Below are 22,560 nucleotides of genomic sequence, written 5' to 3' on the forward strand. Positions count from 1 at the left end.
ATTCTTTCTAAACCTTTGGAAAGAAAAACCTGTGTAATTTCAGAACTTTCCTAACCAGCTTCTCGAAAAGCTTCTCCACACAATTTATACCATGGCTTTTAGCAAGAGCTTTGGAATTGCATTGAGCTCCCAAAGACATTTGGGTATTTCTGTCTCAAAATGCTGTCTTCCAAATCCCTTTGCAAGGCCAGTTTGCATTTCAGTCACACTGAACACAACACATACTTAACTAAACCATTCATGCTAAACAGCTTTTTGCATATCTTATCTTCTGCTAATCACTCAGTGCCTCAGCTGGAGTGGAGAGAGTCAGAGAAGTCAATTTGAATTGCAATGCTTTTCTGAAGAACAAAGCATTCTGTCCGAAACACAGTCATTTCAATTTGGAAACAAAAATCTCTGTTTTTAAATTCTTGATTTTGTTTTGGTTATAAAACCTCTGAAATCGCCATTTTCAGACACAAAAGGTTTTGTACCCAAATCGAAATGCACAAGCCTACCTGCTGATGTACAACTACAAATATTTATATACCGCTTTTCAACAAAAGTTTCCAAAGCGGTTTACACAGAGAAACAACAAATAAATAAGATGGATCCCCGTCCTGACAGGGCTCACAATGTAAGCAGAAATGTAAGATAGACACTAGCAACAGTCACTGGAGGCACTGTGCTGGGGGTGGATAGGGCCAGTTACTCTCTACCTGCTAAATAAAAAGAATCACCATAATTAAAAGGTGCCCTTTTGCCAAGTTAACTTAGCAGGGGATGTAATGAGGCTTTCCAGTCTACTGGCAGCACCAAACATTCTGGGAAGGCCTGCTAGACCTTTGGAGGACTTCCCATGCTTCCAGCTCTGGTTTAAGTAATGGACAACTGGCTTACTCATGTATTTCCTGGCTTTGCTGACCCAAACAAAGGTTCTCCTCATCTAGTCATCTGCTGCTACTTGGGGAGGCAAAGTTCTGACCCTCCTACTCACCCCACAAATGGTCTAGTGACCAGGTCTACAGGTGAAACTCGGAAAATTAGAATATTGTGCAAAAGTCCATTAATTTCAGTAATGCAAATTAAAAGGTGAAACTGATATATGAGACAGATGTATTACATGCAAAGCGAGATAAGTCAAGCCTTAATTTGTTATAATTGTGATGATCATGGCGTACAGCTCATGAAAACCCCAAATCCACAATCCCAGAAAATTAGAATATTACATGGAACCAAGAAGACAAGGATTGTAGAATAGAACAATATCGGACCTCCGAAAAGTATACAGTGTACTGTGCTTGATTGGCCAGCAAATTCGCCTGACCTGACCCCATAGAGAATCTATGGGGCATTGCCAAGAGAAGGATGAGAGGCATGAGACCAAACAATGCAGAATTGCTGAAGGCCGCTAATGAAGCATCCTGGTCTTCCATAATACCTCATCAGTGCCACAGGCTGATAGCATCCATGCCACGCCGCATTGAGGCAGTAATTGCTGCAAAAGGGGCCCAAACCAAGTACTGAATACATAAGAAATGCTTATACTTTTCAGAGGTCCGATATTGTTCTATTCTTCAATCCTTGTCTTCTTGGTTCCATGTAATATTCTAATTTTCTGGGATTGTGGATTTGGGGTTTTCATGAGCTGTACGCCATGATCATCACAATTATAACAAATTAAGGCTTGACTTATCTCGCTTTGCATGTAATGCGTCTGTCTCATATATCAGTTTCACCTTTTAATTTGCATTACTGAAATTAATGGACTTTTGCACGATATTCTAATTTTCTGAGTTTCACCTGTAATATGTAAAATCCACAGTCAACTCTAAGCCAAGTAGCCACTGTTTATCTGAGCTCTTTGAGGTTTGTTCCACTTCCTTCCATTTTATGGATTGAAATCTGAGAGCTTGAGATCCTGTGACATGGCCAAGCTATGTTGTTAGTGGCACAGCCAGGATTTTATGCTCTTATTCCTGGCCCAAGACCAAGAGATTGGGAACTGGAGCAAAGAATATTGAGAGCCTCTAAAGCAGTTTGCTGTATTCTCTTTCCATCTACTGTTGTGAGCAACTCATTATTCTTTAATGCAATAATAATAGATACTGAGGCTCTACACACAATCAATTTGTAGAGCCTCATGGGGTTATGTGGGGAGAGTAGGCTTAGCCCACTCTCCCTGCACAGGAGCAGTCACTTGTTGCTGGGCGGACAGATCAGCCACCCAGACGAGCAGCACCCTTCGGAGCTCCGGGGGATGGGGGCAGGGGAGCGCCACCGCACGGCACCCCAGCCCCCAGAACTCTAGGAAGGCACCGTGCAAGAGCCTCTCCGTCTCCCTCCACCCCGAGTGCACTCAGTCCATTATCCTCATTTAAGGGGAGGGGTTTTTAGGTGGGGTAGCCACCATGGAAACACTGGGCTTGTCCATGAGCCTGGTGGTTCTCATGATGGCGGGAAACCAGGCTCAGCTCCCTTAACCCGGTTCCGCCCCCCATCATGAGAATAGCCCCACTGTCAAATAGCCAAGGTTTTATCCATTTTTATAACATCCTATATAGTGCTCAGACTGTTGCAGTTGGCCCAGGGAGATTTGGGTTCAAATCATCACTCAGCCATGAAATTCATGGGGTGACCTCGGGTTATTCACTGTGCTTCAGCCTAACATTGTTGTGAGGAAAACTGAGATAACTGTGAACATGTTGTTCTGAACTTTTACAAAAAATTTAAAATAATATTTTAAAACAGCATTAAAACCATTAAAACAACATTAATTAAAAGCCTGGGTGAATAAATGTGTTTTTAAAGACTTTTTAAAAGCTGTCAGAGATGGGGAGGCTCTTATTTCACTAGGGAGCGCATTCGAAAGCCTCAGGGCAGCAGCAGAGAAGGCCCGTCCCTGGTGGCCACCAGACGAGCTGGTGGCAGCTGCAGATGGACCTCTCCAGCAGATCTCAGTGGGCGGTGGGGTTCATGCAGAAGAAGGCGTTCCCTTAAATACCCAGGGCCCAAACTGTTTAGGGCTTTATAGGTTATAACCAGCACCTTGTATTTTGACCGGAAACATATCAGCAGCCAGTGTAGCACCTTCAATACAAGAGTTATATGGTCTCTTGGAGATGACCCAGAGACCAGCCTGGCTGTCGCATTCTGGATCAGCTGTAATTTCCGGTCTATGTACAAGGGCAGCCCCACATAGAGCGCATCACAGTAATCCAGTCTGGAGGTTACCAGCAGATGTACCACTGTTTTGAGGTCATTCACCTCAAGAAATGGACGCAGCTGGCGTATCAGCCGAAGCTGATAGAAGGCACTTCTGGCCTCAACCTGGGACACCAGGGAGAGGCTCGTATCCAGAAGCACCCCTAGACTGCGTACCTGTTCCTTCTGGGGAAGTGTGACCCCATCCAGAACAGGCAGATCAAAATAATCTCTCGAGTTCCGACCCCGGACAATGAGTACCTCTGGCTTAGCTGGATTCAGTCTCAGTTTGTTATCCCTCATCTAGCCCATCACCGACTCCAGGCAGCCATTTAGGGAGGTTATGCCCTCTCCTGATGATGCTGACATGGAGAAATAGATTTGGGTGTCATCAGCATACTGGTAGCACCCTGCACCAAATCTCCTGATGATCTCTCCCAGCAGTTTCATGTAGATATTAAACAACATTGGAGACAATATGGAGCCCTGGGGAACACCATACAAAAGTTCAGATTTTGAAGAACAACAGTCTCCAAGGGACACCATCTGGAACCTGCCCAAGAGGTAGGAGCGGAACCACTGCAAAGCAGTGTCTCCAACTCCCAACCCCCTCAGACACTCCAGAAGGATACTATGGTCGATAGTATCGAAAGCCGCCGAGAGGTCCAGAAGGAACAACAGAGTAACACTTCCTCTGTCAATTGCCAATTGAAGATCATCCATCAGGCTGACCAAGGCAGTCTCCACCCCATAGCCAGCCCGAAAGCCAGTTTGAAATGGATCAAGATAATCAGTTTCACCCAAGACTGTCTGGAGCTGGGAGGCCACCACCCTCTCAATTACCTTGCCCAGCCATGGAAGGTTGGAGACAGGTCTGTAGTTATTCAAGTCCGAGGGATCCAGGGTAGGCTTCTTCAGAAGTGGTCTAATAATTGCCTCCTTAAGACAAGGAGGCATCCTACCTTCCATCAGAGACGCATTTATAATCTCTACCAGGCCTTCTACAACAACCCCCCTGCCAGATAACATAAGCCATGTTGGACAAGGGTCAAGAGAACAGGTGGTAGGCCGCACCATTCCAATCAGCTTGTCCACATCCTCAGGAGTCACAACTTCCTGGTGAAAGAGCAAAATGAAATGAAATTAAGGGGCTATTCTCACAATCAGCCAAAATCGGGCTAGGAGAGCCTAGCCCGATTTTGGCTGATTGTGTAAACCACCAGGCTTGTAGGTGAGCCCGGTGGCTTACAAGCGGCTAGCCTGCTTTTTTAGCCCTCCCCAAAGCCCGGGTTTGCAGAGCGAGTGCTCTGCAAACCCAGGCTTTCCGATCGTGAGTAGCCATGGTGCGGCTCCACGCCATGGCTACTCACAAGTAAACCCCCGAAAGGGAGGTGAAAAGTTGCCTCCTGACTCCAGGGGTCACCCCAGTATGCCCTGCGTGCTCGCACAGGGCATACTGGAGCTTCCGGGGGCCACGTGGCTCCTGAGCTGCCCAGCCCCCGCTGGCTCTTTCACAGAGCCGGCAATCGTGTGGGTAGCCGATTCGGCCACCCAGGGCTCCCTCCCCGCTCGTGTGCGGGGAGAGCGGGCTTAGCCCATTCTCCCCGCCCATGCTCCAAAACCGGGTCTCACTGATCGTGAGACCTGGCTCTAAATGTTGGTGTTGGCTCTGAGATTATATTCTATAATCACATAACACCACAATGATGTTAGTATAGGGGTGAGTTTATAAAGGCTGTTATTTTTATATGGAAACAAAATTGGGGATTTCCTTTGACTGTTAAAGCAAAAATAGGTGAGATGCTTTAACACTCATTCAGTAAATGTTCCAAGTATGCAAGGGATTTTCCAGATAGGACCTTCTCAGAATTGCTGCTGACACTTAGAACAACAGCATGAGTCAACATGCCAGCTGCAAAGGTTGTCATACCCATGAGCTATTTCAAATCAGCTGCTCTATTCTGACTTTGATAAAGGCTCACCTCCATCAAATGAAGAGCAACAGCCTCATGGCTAAACTAGACATTACATAAGAAGTCTTTTCAAACAGTGTGCTGAAGGCTGGATTGGGATTGCAGTGCAGAGGGAGGGGAGGTTAATATCCCATGTCGGGTTTGTTTTTTTGTTGGGGTTTTTTTTTTGCCAGAAATTGTCCCCAAGCTCTTATTGTCCACTATCAGACTGATGAAAAGTGGCTAGAATAAAAGATGTTGCCAGTACTGGTGCAAGATATTTTAGAGCGTGAAGCAGAGCACTACAGTATTATTTGTTAGTCACATTTATATACCACCCTATATAAAATCTCAGGATGGTTTACAATCCTAAACCTCCTCTTTTATTTTCTTTGTGTTGAACTGCACTTCCTCTTTCAAATCTCTCTCTTTCCTTTATATTTGCTTAGGAAGCAGAGGTACACTTTAAGGATGTTTCATTTCTCTCTCTAAGAGATACTATGGATACTAAGCAAATTCACCAAGTGACAATAAATGCCTCAAAATCTGAAGTGTGAAGAGGCTGTTCCCTCTAAGGTGCACGTTTTCCCTATAAAGTGTGTGTGTGCATGCACACGCACCAACTTCCAGGCCCCCACACAACAGTTTGTAGCAGGTGCACAGTCTCTGCTATACTGCCTGCCACTGTCACCCAACTGCCCGCCACTCTTTTCCCCCCTCCCTTTCCTGGCCAGGAAGCATTTCTATGCTTTCCCCCTTTCCCTGGCTGGGTCGCCGCCACGCCGCCACCTCCCTTCCCCCTCCTCCCCACCAGCTGGGGCTCCTCCTCCTCCAGTTCCAGCTGCAGACAGAGCAGCCCAAAGATGGGAGGTGGTGGCTCCCCACCGTGGCTCCCCAGACAGAGCCCAGAGAGACTGGAGCTTGGGGCAGGGGGGAGGAGGGTGGGTGGTGGTGGCTCTGCACCCGGTGGCTGCAGATATAGCAGCCAGAGGAGGATGGGAGGGAGGAGGGAGGGAGGGAGTCAGTGGCACCCCCCCCCACCGCAGGGAGGAAAAGGTTAAAAAAAATTCAGTAGTCACGTGTGTGTGTGTGTGTGAGAGAGAGAGAGAGAGAGAGAGAGAGAGAGAGAGAGTTATGTGTGCACACTGACTTGATTCTATTGCACAGGACAAAACGCTTCCAATCACTGATTATAAAAATTAGAGGGAACACTGCTGAAGAGGCCTACCTCATGACAGGGATGTCCTGGATGCTGTGAAATGTTTGCTTAAACAAACATGGGCTGGGCCAGTGCCAGGTAGTGGAAAGCCCTTGGGCAAAGCCCTGCATTGGGCACACCAATGGTATTCTAGGCCCCTAACCCGCAATGTTGCCTGCTGCAACAGTCCCCGGCAGCTGTTGCTAAGGTGAGCGCTGCACCCGGAAAAGCGGTGAGGTGGCAGTGGAGCAGGTAAAGACCTGCCTTCCGGCTCCTTCTGTGAACTGCTCCCTGCCTTGCCAGCCTGTGCACGAGCCATTTGTGTACATCCCTGTTTCTAAGGCCGCAAGATTGGAATATAAGGTGATCTGGGCACCATATAGGACATGGGCTAATGCTTTGGCACTGCATAGTTTGATAGCAGCTGGGATAAACTGTCCACCACTAGTTCTAGTGGACAGAACTAGTGGATAGAAGTATTGCTGAAATACTTCTCTGGGCATTTTGCATTACAGGCTCTTCATGAGCATTTAAACTGCCTTTTGCTTGGGAAATTACACATAAATGTTTAAAACAGACAACTTGCTCAATTTTAAATCTGTAAATACTCTAATTCAACTTCTTAGGGGATTTTGCAGACATCATGATTTTACGTTTTTGGTAATTAACCTTCAAGGTGTCTTCCCTGCAGTAGCATGCAAAAGCCCACAAAGCGCTTCTTAACCCAATGGGGGACAGGGATAAAACAACAGCAGCATCTATGTAAGGAGCACAGATAAGTGCTTATATTCTAATTTTGGAGGGTGGTGATCTAAATTACTTAGCCTCTCCACCAAAAGATTTATATAAAAATTGTACAAAAGTGAGGCTAAAATGCAACCCTGCCTTACACATTTCTGGGTAAGAATCTCTTCTGAGAGCTGTCCGTGTGCATTGTATCTAACTCACAAGTGGATGTTCTCATACAATTTGTAAATAAGAGAAGCAACCTCTGATCAATCAAGGAGGCTTTAAGTTTTCTCCATAGTTTCTCCCATGAAATTAGATCAAAAGCAAACTTAAAGCAGCATACAAGGCCAAATGAAAATTTTGAGTATATTTTTCAACCAAAGCCCTTCTCTAGGGGTGAATGACCAGACCTACATCTGGCTTGCTTCTCTGCTAGAATCTCTTCAGTCTCAAACCAGTTTAACAATTTCTCATATAAATGGTGGACATAAATGTTACTAATTACAGGTGAAACTTGGAAAATTAGAATATCGTGCAAAAGTCCATTAATTTCAGTAATGCAAATTAAAAGGTGAAACTGATATATGAGACAGACGCATTACATGCAAAGCGAGATAAGTCAAGCCTTAATTTGTTATAATTGTGATGATCATGGCGTACAGCTCATGAGAACCCCAAATCCACAATCCCAGAAAATTAGAATATTACATGGAACCAAGAAGACAAGGATTGAAGAATAGAACAATATCGGACCTCTGAAAAGTATAAGCATGCATATGTATTCAGTACTTGGTTTGGGCCCCTTTTGCAGCAATTACTGCCTCAATGCGGCGTGGCATGGATGCTATCAGCCTGTGGCACTGATGAGGTATTATGGAAGACCAGGATGCTTCATTAGCAGCCTTCAGCAATTCTGCATTGTTTGGTCTCATGCCTCTCATCCTTCTCTTGGCAATGCCCCATAGATTCTCTATGGGGTCAGGTCAGGCGAGTTTGCTGGCCAATCAAGCACAGTACACTGTATACTTTTCAGAGGTCCAATACTGTTCTATTCTTCAATCCTTGTCTTCTTGGTTCCATGTAATATTCTAATTTTCTGAGATTGTGGATTTGGGGTTTTCATGAGCTGTACGCCATGATCATCACAATTATAACAAATTAAGCTGACTTATCTTGCTTTGCATGTAATACGTCTGTCTCATATATCAGTTTCACCTTTTAATTTGCATTACTGAAATTAATGGACTTTTGCACAATATTCTAATTTTCCGAGTTTCACCTGTATGTTTAATAAGTTTATGGGGATTGTTATGGCCACTCCTCATCTTCAGGAATACAGGCCGTCAGATGAATAAAGGTAAAAAGAGAGGCTAAAATAGGGGCCCAACACTCTGAATTATTTTAATTAATTCAAATGGAATAAGATCACTCCCGGGGCTTTGCCTGGTTTTAACTGATTCATCAAATTGGCTATCTCTTCAGTCCAATTGAAATATGGCAGTCCAAACAGGATGGGCCATATACAAGTCTTTCTGCAACAAGATGCCAAAACCTAGCTGAATCTTTTGCCTTAGCTGCAGTGATCAATTGCTTTTGCTGCTCTCTTATTATTATTCAGCAATAATTTATACTGTTTTTCCTGCAGTAATAAACTTTAGGGAGACACTAAAGCTGGATTTCCCCTATATTCCGCGAAAGCTCTAATTAAGATTCTCTTAGCATTATTACAATCTGAGTCAAACCAGCCTTTAGAACAATATGGCTTAAGTAGTTTCTTTACAGATGCACTACACAATAGGGGTGTGCAAATAAATTTGGCAGCTAATCAATTTGACTTGAATCTCACTGATTCTAGTGTTTCTACTTTGAAATGAATTCCGCCCCAAAGGGGTGATTAGATTCGCAGTTGAATCAAATCAGCAATATTCCAGTTTAATCTAGCTGAATTGATTTGGCCTTCAGTGTACTGGGTGAGGGAGGAGGGAGGGGAAAGAAACCCCCACACACTCTAAAAAAACAAAATGGTTCCAGGGTGCCCCGAAATTACCATCATGGGGCTATCCCGTTGTTTCTTCACTAGAACACCGGTGTTTTAGTGTAAAAAACAACAACACTGGTGTTCTAGCTAAAAGAACATCAGCGCCTGTGCAGAGGCCATTTAAAGGAGGCTTAGCCCAGTGCTAAGTTCTGTTAGTGCGAGCAGCTGGCCAGGCTGGATGCAGAGAAGAATGGCGGATCTGATCGCCGCCTCCCCGGTGCTGCTAGCTCTGCATTACTGCTGTCTCCGCTCCCGCCAGAGGAGTGGTTAAAAGGTGCCTCTGTGTGGCTCTTCTTCATCACAAGAGTGGCCAGTGGCCGCAGGGGGATGGCGGGGCGGGTCACCATCTCCCCCTCTCTGCTTCATGCTCTGCAATGAATAAAGGTAATTTTGAGGTGCCCTGGCACCGTTTTGTTTTTAAAAGTATGTGAGGCTCTCCCCTGCTCACAGCACAGGTCAAATTGATTTGGATTCGATTAGAAAAATCAAGTCTTCTGAATCAAATTGACCTGGTTTCAAGCAGGCTAGATTCATGTTCAAATCAAAACAGCTGGTTTCGATTCAAACATGAAACAAATCACAATTTTTGATTTGTGCACATCTCTGCTACATAATAGGTATTGAAATGCTTGTATAAGCTTGCCATATTGTAATAGAATATCCACCTCTGACTCACATGTCATAAGTAAGGAGCAGATTTGCAGAAACCTCTCTGAGTTTAAGGATATTAAAAATATTCAGGTTCACCTGTTCAGATCACCTTATTCAGGAAGGTCCCACCTCCACTACTGTATTAGATCTATAAGCCGAGGCTGCAAACCGTTGGCTGTTAATGGGGCTCAAATATATAACAGCTGGAAAATGGTCACTGTCTGGACATGAAACAATTTTAAATTTCTGCAAAAAGACATCATGAGAATCTACTATATAATCAACTGTACTTGTACGGTCCTTACCCCAGAAATTAAATTCTGCAGGACAATCATTCTTTGTAGTGCCATTTAACATAGATCGAAAGTATTAAGAGTTTGTGGCAAGCAAGAGCCTGCATAATTACAAATGACATCCTTAAAGTTAACAAAAGCTCCCCCACTAATGGTACTGAGTTGTTCAGCAGCGGGCACCAACTAGAAGCAGCTAGGGACCAGCATGCTTATATAATGTGTCCGCTGGTTACCCACTCCCCTGATGGTGCTCTGCACTGGGTGCAGATGGATGCTCCTCCTTCAGCATCACTGCCAGAGCATTGGCACTGAAGGATAGAATGTTAGAGAGCTTGGACAGGAGATTTATTGATCCATCCCGGCTGCAGCAGAAGTGCACACAGAGGTGCACCTAGGTAATTTTGGAGCCTGGACCTAAAGGCCTTTGGAGGCCCCAATCCCCTGAAAATTAAGCATTATCATGCTCCGCCAGGTGACCACAGCACCTGGGACAGACTAAAGAGGATTGAGGGGTCCCCAGGGACTGTGGAAGCCCTTGATTTTGGCCCTGAAGTGCAGGAGTAAGAGCACCTCTGAGTGCACAGGTCAGAAGAGCACTGCTAATTAACATTATCTGGAGGCATGGAATTAAATAAATAAAGTAGTTTATTTAGGAAATCCATCAGGGAGATAGATAAGCCTACATGCTTAGCTGCTAGTTACATACAGGAAGAGGGGAAGGGAAAAGACAGAAATATCTCTCTCGAGGTGAGAGAATGGAACATGAGTAGGCATGTGCACGGACTGCGGAGGCTCGGTCTGACGCCGGGGGGTGTTGCTTTAAGGGTGGGGGGTTGTACTTACCCCTCCCACCGCTTTCCCCCCTCCGGTGCTCCATTTTCAAGTAAAATCTTCAGGGCCGCAGCGGTCCTCCCTGCCACCTCTGCCCCCTTGTTGTCTGCTAAAGGCAGAAGTAACTTCCATGCATTTTGCAGGTTGCGGGTGCTAAGAGTTGCTGCCATTAGGAGCTGCATCTCCAACAGAAAGGACATTGGCTGCTACTGCCCACCCTCATGCAGTAAGCTGCCCCATTGGGCTTTACCAAGGCAAGTTTACTGGGCAATGGTCAGTAGGGATGTGCACGGAACTTTTGTTCCGGTAAATGGGGACAACGGGGCAGCAGGGAGGTACGCTGCCGCCCCGACGAGCTTTACTGAAATCGGACACTGGCAGGCAAAAAGTAGTGGGAGGGGTAAGTGCACTGTCCCCCGCCCTTAAAGCTGCCCCCCCCCCGCCGCCTTTGAGCCTCCCCCGTCTGGTTCCGTGCACATCCATGATGAGCAGCAGCAGCAGCAGTTGAGTCTAGCAGGATCTAGACAAGTGAGAGCTTGCTCACTTCCAAACTGGATTCTTGCAATGTGCTCCATAGGATTCACTTGAAATACTTCCAGAAATATCAAGTGATGCAAAAGGCTGGCAGATAGTTAGTAGCAGGGGCTGGTATCCAAACTAGCATTGTACTAGTGACATGAAAGTAGTATGCACACTTAAAGAGTCTGTGGAGCTGAGCAAAGTTGTGGTGCTTTGCAAAGTTGTGCTGTCTCTAGGTGGAAGACTTTATTTGGGAAGGCTGTGCTACAAGGTTGTGCAACTCGTCAACGTCTTCCACTAGTGCAAGGACTAGTCTGGAATAGACGTCTCTTTCTTTGGGCAACATCCTTGTTCTAGCACAACCGCTTACACTAACACATGTCCCGATGTGGGCTAGTTGTTGTTAAGAGCACATCACTCCAGCTTAGTATGATTTTGCATTGATTGCCTATTTGTTTCCAGACTCAGTTTAAGGTGCTGGTTCTTACTTCTGAAGACCCAAAGTGCTTGGGGATCTTAAGGACTTCTTCCTCCTGTAGGTGCCTTCCCATATACTCAGATTATCATCTAGGACACGGCTCCAGGTGCCTTTGCTACAGTTAGTCTGGTGAACATCCACTTTGGGGTTGTGGTGTCCACTTTATGGGCCCTTCTAATGGAGGTCATGCTGCACTACTTCAGGCAGTGAATTCAAATATAGTTTTGCTTTTGGAAGGGGCTAATGCTGTGAAAGGTTGCTTGTCTGCTGGGTTTAGTGCTCCGTATTTTTCTATGTATGTATTTTTCTGTTTTTGGATTTTGTTGTTCTGTTGTTCTAGTGTTTTTTTGTTTGTTTGTTTGTTTATTCTTGTAAGGCTGTAAGGTTTCTTTGGTTGCTTCAGCACAAAAGCAACCATCTTTTTCTCATCTTTAGCCATTCAGATTTCTTACCCAGGCTGGTTCAGGGCCTTCTCAGAGTCCCTTTCTCTTGTGGGTCCATATAATCTGGTGGAAGAGGGTACCTTGACAAGGCTGGCATGGCCCAGAAACTCCTTGGAAGGTTTTGGCTCATTTGGAGCCAAAAGGTGAGGTGATCTGTTCAATGTCCCTCCCCTTCAGCCCTGAAAGGGACTTGTTATGGATGGCATGGCTTGCGTTTAGCTCAGGGAAAGAATTTGAGAAGCTACATTTGTCCTGGGTTTAAGGCACTCTAGTAGCCCCCAAGAAGGGAGAGTAAGCTCACTCCCTCTCTAGCCACAAACTTATCATGAAGCTTTTGCTTGGCTGAAGGGGAGGAAGTGACAGGATGCCTCCCTTATCTTCAGACCCTAAACTTCAAACCGCAGACAGCAGAGATCTGCGTTTGTCTGCTTCTTAGGGATGGGCCATAGATCAATGGTAGAGCATCTGCTTTGCATGTAGAAGGTCCCTGGTTCAATCCCCAGCATCCCCAGGTAGGGCTAGGAAACTGTTTGACACCTCGGAGAGCTGCTGCCTGCCAGAGTATATAATACTGAGCTCGATAGACCAGCAGTCTGACTAGGCAGCTTCTTTTGCTCCTATGTTCCCTTTGCTGCTAAGGAGTTTCTTTCATAACAGGTAAGGACTGCATTTTTTTTTCTACCAGTGAGACATTAAAGCTACCTTGATCAACCCCTACGTCCCACATTCCATTTCTCATGCTCTCCGTAGGAGTTGCACAATGAACAGGACTACATCCTGGTTATCTACCCTAGATAAATGTGGTTTAACTACTAGGGATGTGCATGGAACCGCCAGCAGCCAGTTCAATGGCTGGTGGGGGGTTACCTTTAAGGAGCAGGGAAGGTGGTCTTATTCCCCCTCCCACATCTCTCTCGCCAGCTCTGTGTTTAAAAACAGTCCCACGAGATGGCAGCGTACCTCTTTGCCACTCTGGTGAGTGTCGGATTGGAAGTGCCTGGTGTGCGTGTGCGCGCAGTGTGTAAATGCAGCTTAAACGTGTTTAAGAGAGAAGTAAAAGCCAGAAACATGTGTCATTTAGGAGCCTTCAAGAAGCAAAGTGCTCCAGCATATTTACATCCATTCCTTTCCACAGCCCATGGTATGCCTGCTGAACCTTCCTATATGGTGCAGTCCCAGTGGGTAGGGGAAATCAGTGACTTGCCATACAGTCCTATGCATGTCTACATGTAAATAAACCCTGCTATGTTCAACGAGGCTTATGAATAAGTCTCACTGAACATCCTTCTGTGTAGACCTGTACAGGATTGCATACTATATCAGAGTCCTACAGCTAACACCTTGATTATGATCCAAGAGCTTCTGCATTCAGGTCTCACCTTTCATTCCACCATTGGGTGCTATTTAGCATGTACACTAAATAGCATTAATACATTTCCAATGGCATGTCTGAGCATTTGCCTCTCTTCAAAAACCACTGAAACACTCTTATATGCTGGGCTCCATGAGCACAGTCGGAGCTACTATGCAGTATGTCCGATTAATTTCAATGCAACCTGCTTCCACCTATACAATGAACTTGAGCCAGAGATGCGGGCTGAATTTAAACAGTAGCTTGCTGTGTGGCATGATGGACCAGGATTGTTTGGAAAAGAAATTTATTCAAAGTTCCATAGGCAATATCATGCATGTTCTTATAAAGGATATCTGGACTGGGGCACGTAAAACTGTTGGGTCTGAAATGCACACATTGTCTTTTTTGAACATCTATGTGTTAGTTCATTGATCATATCTCTCTTCTTCTGAGAATTGTGGATTAGTTGTTGTTTATTTTATGCTCTCCTCTGTGACTTTGCACATATAATAGGTTATACAAATCTGTAATGCGCTCCACAGGTTATAATAACTGCAGTGCCATGCAAATAATTCCCTGAATATTATACAGAAGCAGCATTCTCTGAAGAATTAAGGCCAGCCAGCCCACTTTTCTTCTTCTTCAGCCTTTCTAATGTTTTTATGCAATCAACAACCTAAAAAGGAAATGAGAGTGAGAGATAATAATAACAATAACAATAATAATAACAATAATAATTCAATTTCTATACCGCCCTTCCAAAAATGGCTCAGGGCGGTTTACAAAGAGAAATAACAAATAAGATGGCTCCCTGTCCCCAAAGGGCTCACATTCTAAAAAGAAACATAAGACACACACCAGCAACAGTCACTGGAAGTACTGTGCTGGGGGTGGACAGGGCCAGTTACTCTCCCCCTGCTAAATAAAGAGAATCACCACGGTAAAAGGTGCCTCTTTGCCCAGGTAGCAGGGGTTTGATGACTCTGGCAGATTTTCGTGGACAGCATCCTACTATTTCAAGTTCAAACAAATTGTTTTTCATTGTAAAAAACCTATTTGATTCATACAACCCCTTTAAATTTTCCTCCTCAAACATGAGTTTTAGAGTCCTATGTATATCTACTCAGAAGCAAGTACCACTGAGGTCAATAGGGGTCAACAGGGCATGCTGCACATAAAAGTGTATAGGACAGTAGCCCAAATGAGTTCGTATTATATTTAGATGGGAAACACTTTTGAAGTAGTGAACATTTTAACAGATAGGGAATAAAACTTCTGCAGAATTACAGGATCTATCTAATTACTGTGAAATATGTAAGGTGAATATATGTAAATGAGCATCAGGAGAGGAGGCAACTGTTATCCTTTAAGCAATTCATGCCTATGATAATTAATTGTATAACATAGTTTGTGCATAATTTAATTTCTGTCATTGCATAGTTATAAGGGTGCCATGTAGTGAACTGATAGCAGTAATTGGAGAGTAGCTGATGTTTCTTACTTTGGGATGTCCTTATTTGTTTATGTTAAAATTATTATTTATTTATTTTATCCTAATCTTGTAACTCTGCACAGAGTGCTCACTTTTGGATGTCTTGAATTGTTATTATTAACATTATCCTAATCTTATCTGTACAGAGGCTTGTTTTTATACTTTGGAATGGTGGTGTGGGGAGAGTAAAGGCAATTGATTCTGATTTTGTCTCTTGTTCCCTTCCTAGAATCAATGATCATCATGATATTCAACACACACACCCCATAAGAATAATTTGTGGCATAATCCTAAGTGTTAATCTTTAAGCACATTTATGGCTGCAAACCTATGTACACTTAATTGGGAGGAAGATCCACTGAGCTCACTTGGATTTACTTCTGTTTAAATATGCTTAGAATTGAATTGCACATTTTATCTATCTATCTATTTATTTATTTATGTATTTATTATCTATTTATTTGTTCATATACCTCTTTTCAACAAAATAAGTCTTCAAAGTGGTTTACATAGAAAAATAATAAGAATAATAAAAAGTTGGTTTCCTGTCCCCAGAAGGTTCATATTCTAAAAAGAAACACAAGGTGGACCTCAGTAACAGCCACTGGAGGGATGCTGTGCTGGGGCTGGACAGGGCCGGTTGCTCTCTCCCTGCTAAATATGAAGAGAATTAACACTTTGAAAGGTGGCTCTTTCAAATACCCTCATTAGCACATCCCCTTTATTTCAAAAGAAGAGTTGAGTATGTGCTTAACATCCCCCCCCCGCACCAATAAGAACAATGCGTGGCATAATCCTGCCAAAATTAAGCAAATTTGTGTCTGCAAACCTATGCACACTTAATTGGGAAGTGTTAGCATGCAGGAGTTTGGGAACGTGCCATTTATTTCAAAATTATGCCCTTAATGCTCTATCATCAAAATCAATGGGACATAAAAATGCTTCGCTTTAGCTGGAGCCTATCCTAGATTGTAATATACTGCAAAATATACTCTCAGAAATGTCATCTTGGCTTAATAATACATGGTTGATATATATGTTTTTAAATCCTAGAATACTAATCAAGCTAAGTCAGGAAATAAATCGAAATGAAGAAAGAAAGAGTTTCTTTCCAAAAAGGTAGGAAACACATTTTGTTGATTTAAAAAAAGGAGAGTTGTTTTTTTCAGAACTATATGGAGAGTGGATGTGGAACCAGGCATATACATTCAAGACTAAAGTGAGTATACTTAAATGATATGAAAAGGAAGAAGAGTACGCAAAAATGATATATGCCTATGAGAACTAGAATTATATATAGTCATATATAGATTTTTTTAATACATCAGTTTAACATGGTTATTGTTTATATTTTGTATGGTCCAGTGGCGGCCAGTAAGGATGGCACTGGGGAGGGGGGCAATCCTTTAAAAAGTGATTACCAGCATTACCACCAGCACCTGAAAGCTGCCGCAAGCAGTGGCATCCTGCCCGACATCCCATGTGGCGTCTGCCACGGCTACAGCACTCACCTGGCCTCTGTGCATGTGTGGAGGCCAGGTGAGTGCTGGAGCTCTGGCAGCCATCACATGGGATGCTGGGCAGAGCACCACTGCTTGCAGCAGCTTGCAGGTGCTGGTGGTAGTGCTGGTAATCACTTTTTAAAGGTACCTCTCGCCATCCTCCCAGCACCACCCTCACTGACTGCCATTGGTATGATCATCCTGTACAATCACAGTAATTTACACTATAGCATTGTAATTCTGCTTGTAAAACTACATGCACCATTTACTTCATAATTTTATCTTAAAGATGAATCCAAGAATTTCATCCAGAATCATTCTAAGGTGGTACATTGGTTTCCTTAAACAGAATGTGGCTGAAAATGCTGGTTAACTGTAGCAGTCTGTACCTCAATTTGAGACTGCAATTCATTGGAATCCCACTCCTAAGATTTACTAGTGGAACATTTCAGTAAACAGTACTTGGGTCTGGAGATACTGGCAAATGACTCCAAGCTCAAACTTGGGGAGGAACTTTGAGGGCTTTAAAAAGCCTGCCCTGGATAGCAATTAAATTTCTAAATCCCCCAAAAGCTCTTTCCCATGAGTTTTGAGAAGCGCATCAGTCTCCCTACCCCCCACCTCCCACCCCCCCAAGCACTGGCTTAACACTTTTAATGGATTCTTTGAGAATCTCCTGTATTGGGGCTGACTCCTGTATTGTAGATCTCCTGTATTGGGGCTGACTTGGACTCCACTATTTCTGCAAGGTCTATGGAGGAGGTGTCCAGCAATCCTTCTTGCAGTATTAGGTTGGATCAGTTTCAATCTGTGACTCCTGAGGATATGGACAAGCTGCTTCAGGCGGTGCAGCCTACCACCTGTTCTCTGGATCCTTGCCCAAATTGGTTGCTTCTATCTAGCAGGGAGATTGTTGGAGGTGGCCTAGTTAATATCGTAAATTCATTGCTGAGGGAGAGTAGGGTGCCTCCTTGTCTGAAGGAGGCAATGGTTATACTGCTCCTTAAGAAGCCTTCCCTGGACCCCTTAACAATGGATAGTTACAGGCAAATCTCCAGTCTTCCTTGTTTGGGCAAGGTGATTGAGAGGGTGGTGCCCAACCAGCTCCAGGCGGTTTTGGAGGAAACTGATTATCTAGACCCATTTCAAACTGGCTTTAGAGCTGGCTATGGGGTGGAGACAGCCTTGGTCAGCCTGATGGATGACCTTTACCGGGGAATCGACAGAGGGAGTGTGACTCTGCTGGTTCTTCTGGATCTTTTGGCGGCGTTTGATACCATGGACTATGGTATCCTTCTGGATTGCCTGGGGGAATTGGGGATAGAGGGCACTGCCTTGAAGTGGTTCTGTTCCTATCTCTTGGGTAGATTCCAGATGGTGGAGGTTGGTGACAGTTGCTCCTCAAAATGGGAGCTGTTATATGGAGTCCCTCAGGGCTCCATTCTGTCACCAAAGTTTTTCAATATTTGAAAACCGCTGGGTGAGATCATCAGGGGTTTTGGTGCTGGGTGAGGTCATCAGGGGGTTTGGTGCTGGGTGAGGTCATCAGGGGGTTTGGTGCTGGGTGTTATCAGTATCCTGATGACACCCAAATCTACTTCTCCTTTTCATCTTCGGGAAATGGCACTCATTTGCTAAATGCCTGCCTACAGGCAATAATGGGCTGGATGGGGGATAACAAATTGAAGCTGAATCTAAGCAAGATGGAGGTGCTCATTGCAGGGGCTCAGAATCTGAGGGGTGAGTTAGATCTTCCTGTGGCGGATGGGGTTGCACTTCCCTAGAAGGAGCAGGTGCGCAGTTTGGGAGTACTCCTGGACCCAGGCCTCACCCTAGTATCTCAGGTGGAGGCCATGGCCAGGAGTGCTTTCTCTCAGCTTTGGCTGATTCGACCGCTGTGTCTATACCTTGAAGAGGATGACGTCAAAACAGTGGTGCATCAGTTGATAACCTCCACGCTTGACTATTGCAATGCACTGTACGTCGGGCTGCCTTTGTACATAGTTCGGAAACTTCAGTTAGTTCAAAATGCGGCAGCCAGCTTGGTCTCTGGGGCAACCCAGAGAGACCATATTATGCCTGTCTTGAAACAGTTATACTGGCTGCAGATATGTTTCCGGGCAAAATACAAAATGTTGGTTATTACCTGTAAAGCTCTGAACGGCTTAGGTTCGAGTTATCTCAGAGAGCCCCTTCTTCTGCATGATCCCCACCACACATTAAGGTCATCTGAGGAGGTCCATCTCCAGTTCATCTGGTGGCGACTCAGAGGTGGGCCTTTTCTGTAGCTGCTCCTGGGATAAGGAATGCACTCCCAGCAGAAATCAGTAATTTGAGTCCATCACTGTCTTTCAGGAGAGCCCTTAAAAGCTATCTGTTTGGCCTGGCTTTTCAGGGTTTTTTAAACTGCTGTAAACTGTTTTAAATTGTTTTAAACATTTGCCCTGGTTTTTAGTTGTTTGAATGTTTAATTGGTTTTATTCTGTTTTTATAGTTTTGATTTTAATTGTTAACTGGTTTTAATTGTTTTTTATTCTTTTGTAAACTGCCCTGAGCCATTTTAGAAGCGTGGTATATAAATTGAATAAATAAATAAGTAAATAAATAAAATTAACTCCAGTAGCTTCATTTGTGGATCAGATTATGAGATTCTTTAAAGCATAATTGCACACCTAACATATGCTTTCCATTCCTCTGTAATTCAGTGGGGAACAGAGAACCTACTTTGCACACAACAGTGACAAAGAAAATGACTCCATATATGCTTTTTGCCCTGAGTCACAGGTGCTCTGTACATGTATGCAAGCTGTGCAATATGGTAGCTGGTGATAGTAGCACAGTGTTGTACCCTAAACGTTCTTGTCTTTCATCTTCACTCATAATCTGTGTTTCATTTTTATTAAGCTCATCTCAACTGTAGATGCACTATCAGTTCAGAGCACCGAAAGATCCTCAGATTCATAACTCTGCTTTGAACTATGTCTCTTTACAGTCTGTCAAATCTATTTTTCTTCATTTATTTCAATTATGTTGTTATTATTGTTCCACTTTCCATCAACAAAAATTCAGTTTACATTTTAAAAAAAAATCATAAGGAGATGGTTCCTTGTCCCCAAAAGGCTCACCATCTTAAAAAAGAGAGAGAGACAAAGTAGACACTAACGACAACAACTGTAGGTATGTTCTGTTGGGGTTCAATTGGGAGAGTTTCTCTACCCCACTAAATACAAGAGAATTGTAACATTATTATCCAATGGCCAACCTGAAATGTTGCACAGTTGCACGTACAAGTTACTGGGTTCCATAAAGCAAAGCCATCACGTTAATGACTTCTCACTAATATCTTCCTATTCTGGGTACCCTGCACCCTGATAGGACCATTTCAGACGTTACTTTGTCTGCTGGCCTGACTACATGTGATAAGGATGTGCATTTACCATGATCATGAACACACAATCACACAATTAAAAAAAAATTTATTTAAGAGAGAAAATTTCAGAAGAGAAAGGAAGGAAAGAGAAAAATAGGGAAAAATTACACAAATACAATAACTCATATTCCCAAATGTCATAAATATCAACCAGGATTTCAACTCTCTATTGTATCATCTTGTTCTATCTGCTTTCATTTTGATTTAATCTGTTAGCTTCCAGTTAAAAATGTTTAAATAACTTAGGGATTGAAAATAATCATTAATAAAATTAAAAACTTTTCACAAACTTGTTGCAAGGAGAATCCAAATCTCAGATGAGGTATCCGACCTTGTGACAAATTGTATCATACAAATTGTTCCCAAATACGTTCAAATTTATCCATGGACTTATTCTTTATATATAGATTACTATTTTTGCCATTGATGCATATTCCCAAAGTTTATTCCCAAAGTTTAATATGCCATTCCTCTAATGTCGGAATGGTATGTATTTTCCTTTTAGAGGTATAAAGAATCCTAGCAGCACTTATCATATATAAAGACAACTCCGTATATTCTGCAGAAATATAAGTGATATTTAACTTAGTTTGGTGATATTTAACATAAACATTTCTGGTAAAAAATGAAAGTCTATGTTTAAAATTTGTTGCATCCTACTATGTATCATCTTCCAGAATTTCTGAGCTTTGCCACATGTCCACCACATATGATAAAAAGGTCCCAGCTGATTCATACATTCCCAACAGTTTCAGGGATACTTACTGTCCATTTTTGCATTCATCATTGGAGTGATATCAATCACTCCAATCACTCAATCACTTCTACCGACGTTTTTCTCTTACCTTGCTTCTGCACAACCAAAAATTGTTGTGGCTCCCAAACTCAAGTAAAACACAGTTTTTGATAGTGTGAATGAACTCAATGCATCTATCCAAACCAGCCCTGTATTTGGGATCACTTTGACAACATGAGGTGGGATTCAAACTGAGATTAAATTGCTCATTTATTTCTGTACATGCTGACTAGTTTAACTAAATAGGATTATGCTCAAATATATTTAGTTCACCATTAAGTCATGAAAATCACTCTCTTTTCTCTCCCAACACTACAACAGGACACATGCACCAAGGGTTCCTGAAAATACAGGTAAAAGCACTTTCTATTCATGAATGCACTTGTGGCTAGCTATGTAAAAGCTATCTTGGCCAAGTTCAGCTTTTTCCAGAAATGTTCACTGTTTGTGCTTTCAAGCAGAATGAGTTTTAATAGAAGCAAACAAAAAAGGGGGGGAAGTGTTTCATAGCATGTCTGTATTTTTCAATAAGATGAAGCAGGAAAAACTGTGTTCCATACTGATAGAGCTCTACAGTAGTTCCACTCCTACTTGCTCTTTTGTTGATCACACATTTAAAAAGAAACTGCACCCCAATAAAGCCACACAAATGATCAAAGAGCCTGTCTGGAATCTCATCATAGGCAAAACAATCTGCTTGAAGGTAATGTGGTCAGTTGCTTATAAATGATTTTACGGCACTAGACATTAGGTAACTGTAAATGCCGTCCAGTTGATTTTGACTCCTGGCACCCACAGAGCCCTGTGGTTTTCTTTTGGTAGAATATAGGAGGGATTTACCATTGCCTCCTCCTGCACAGTATGAGATGATGCCTTTCAGCACCTTCCTATATCAGTGCTGCCTGATATAGGTGTTACCCATTGTCTGGGAAACATACCAGTGGGGATTCGAACTGGCAAACTCTGGCTTGCTAGTCAAGTCATTTCAATACTTACTCATTGTCTGTGTCATGGCTAAAGCAGACACTAAGCTTATAGAGTCCACAGTAAGGGAAAACCTCAGAGGAACTTCTCTATTCCTATTCCTTCTCTATTCCTATTCCTTCTCTATTTGCTTACAATGTATCTAAAATTAGGGCTGTGCATTGTTGTTGTTTTCTGTTTTGTTTTTGGCCCAAATCCGAAACACTCCCATTTTGTTCTTTGTTCAAAATCAGCCAAACTGAAACACCCCAATTTTGTTCTTTGTTCGAAATTGCAAAATCCAAAACGTTTTGGATTTTTAAAAATGGCCCCAGGGAAAAACTAGTGGGTGGGGGTGGTAGTGCCCAATGGGTGGAAACTACCACCCAAATTTCAGAGGAATTGGGCAAAGGGCTGATTTTTGGTGAATTTTTGAAGTAAAGGATTTTTTTTTCCCATAGGGAAGAATGGAGGTTTCAGCAAAAGTATAGCTTCAGGTTGGGAGGAAAGGGGTGGCCAAGAGCAGAGTAGGGTGGGTGGTAGTGCCCAGTGGGGGCAAGGAAGCTGCCAGAATTATTTCAAATAAATTTGGCAGAGGGCTGGTTTTTAAAGATGTAATGGAGTTTGCGTGTCTGTAAAGTTTTCCCCATAGGGAATGATGGACCTCCATAATTCCTGCCCCATAACTACACTTGGGGGGCACTA

The 22,560-nt window shown here is 43.4% G+C and overlaps 1 protein-coding gene across 1 annotated transcript in view; it reads left to right on the top strand.

Annotated features, from left to right (window-relative positions):
- LCP2 (lymphocyte cytosolic protein 2) overlaps positions 1-22,560 on the top strand; it is an 88,097-nt gene that overhangs the window by 34,567 nt on the left and 30,970 nt on the right. Inside the window, exons 4-5 of the mRNA XM_053298013.1 lie at positions 16,218-16,283; positions 21,214-21,245. Coding sequence (XP_053153988.1) covers positions 16,218-16,283; positions 21,214-21,245 — 98 coding nt within the window. The remainder of the gene's footprint in view (positions 1-16,217; positions 16,284-21,213; positions 21,246-22,560) is intronic.

This window comes from Hemicordylus capensis, chromosome 2, assembly GCF_027244095.1.
Source record: "Hemicordylus capensis ecotype Gifberg chromosome 2, rHemCap1.1.pri, whole genome shotgun sequence".
In the NCBI taxonomy this organism is placed as follows: Eukaryota; Metazoa; Chordata; class Lepidosauria; order Squamata; family Cordylidae; genus Hemicordylus; species Hemicordylus capensis.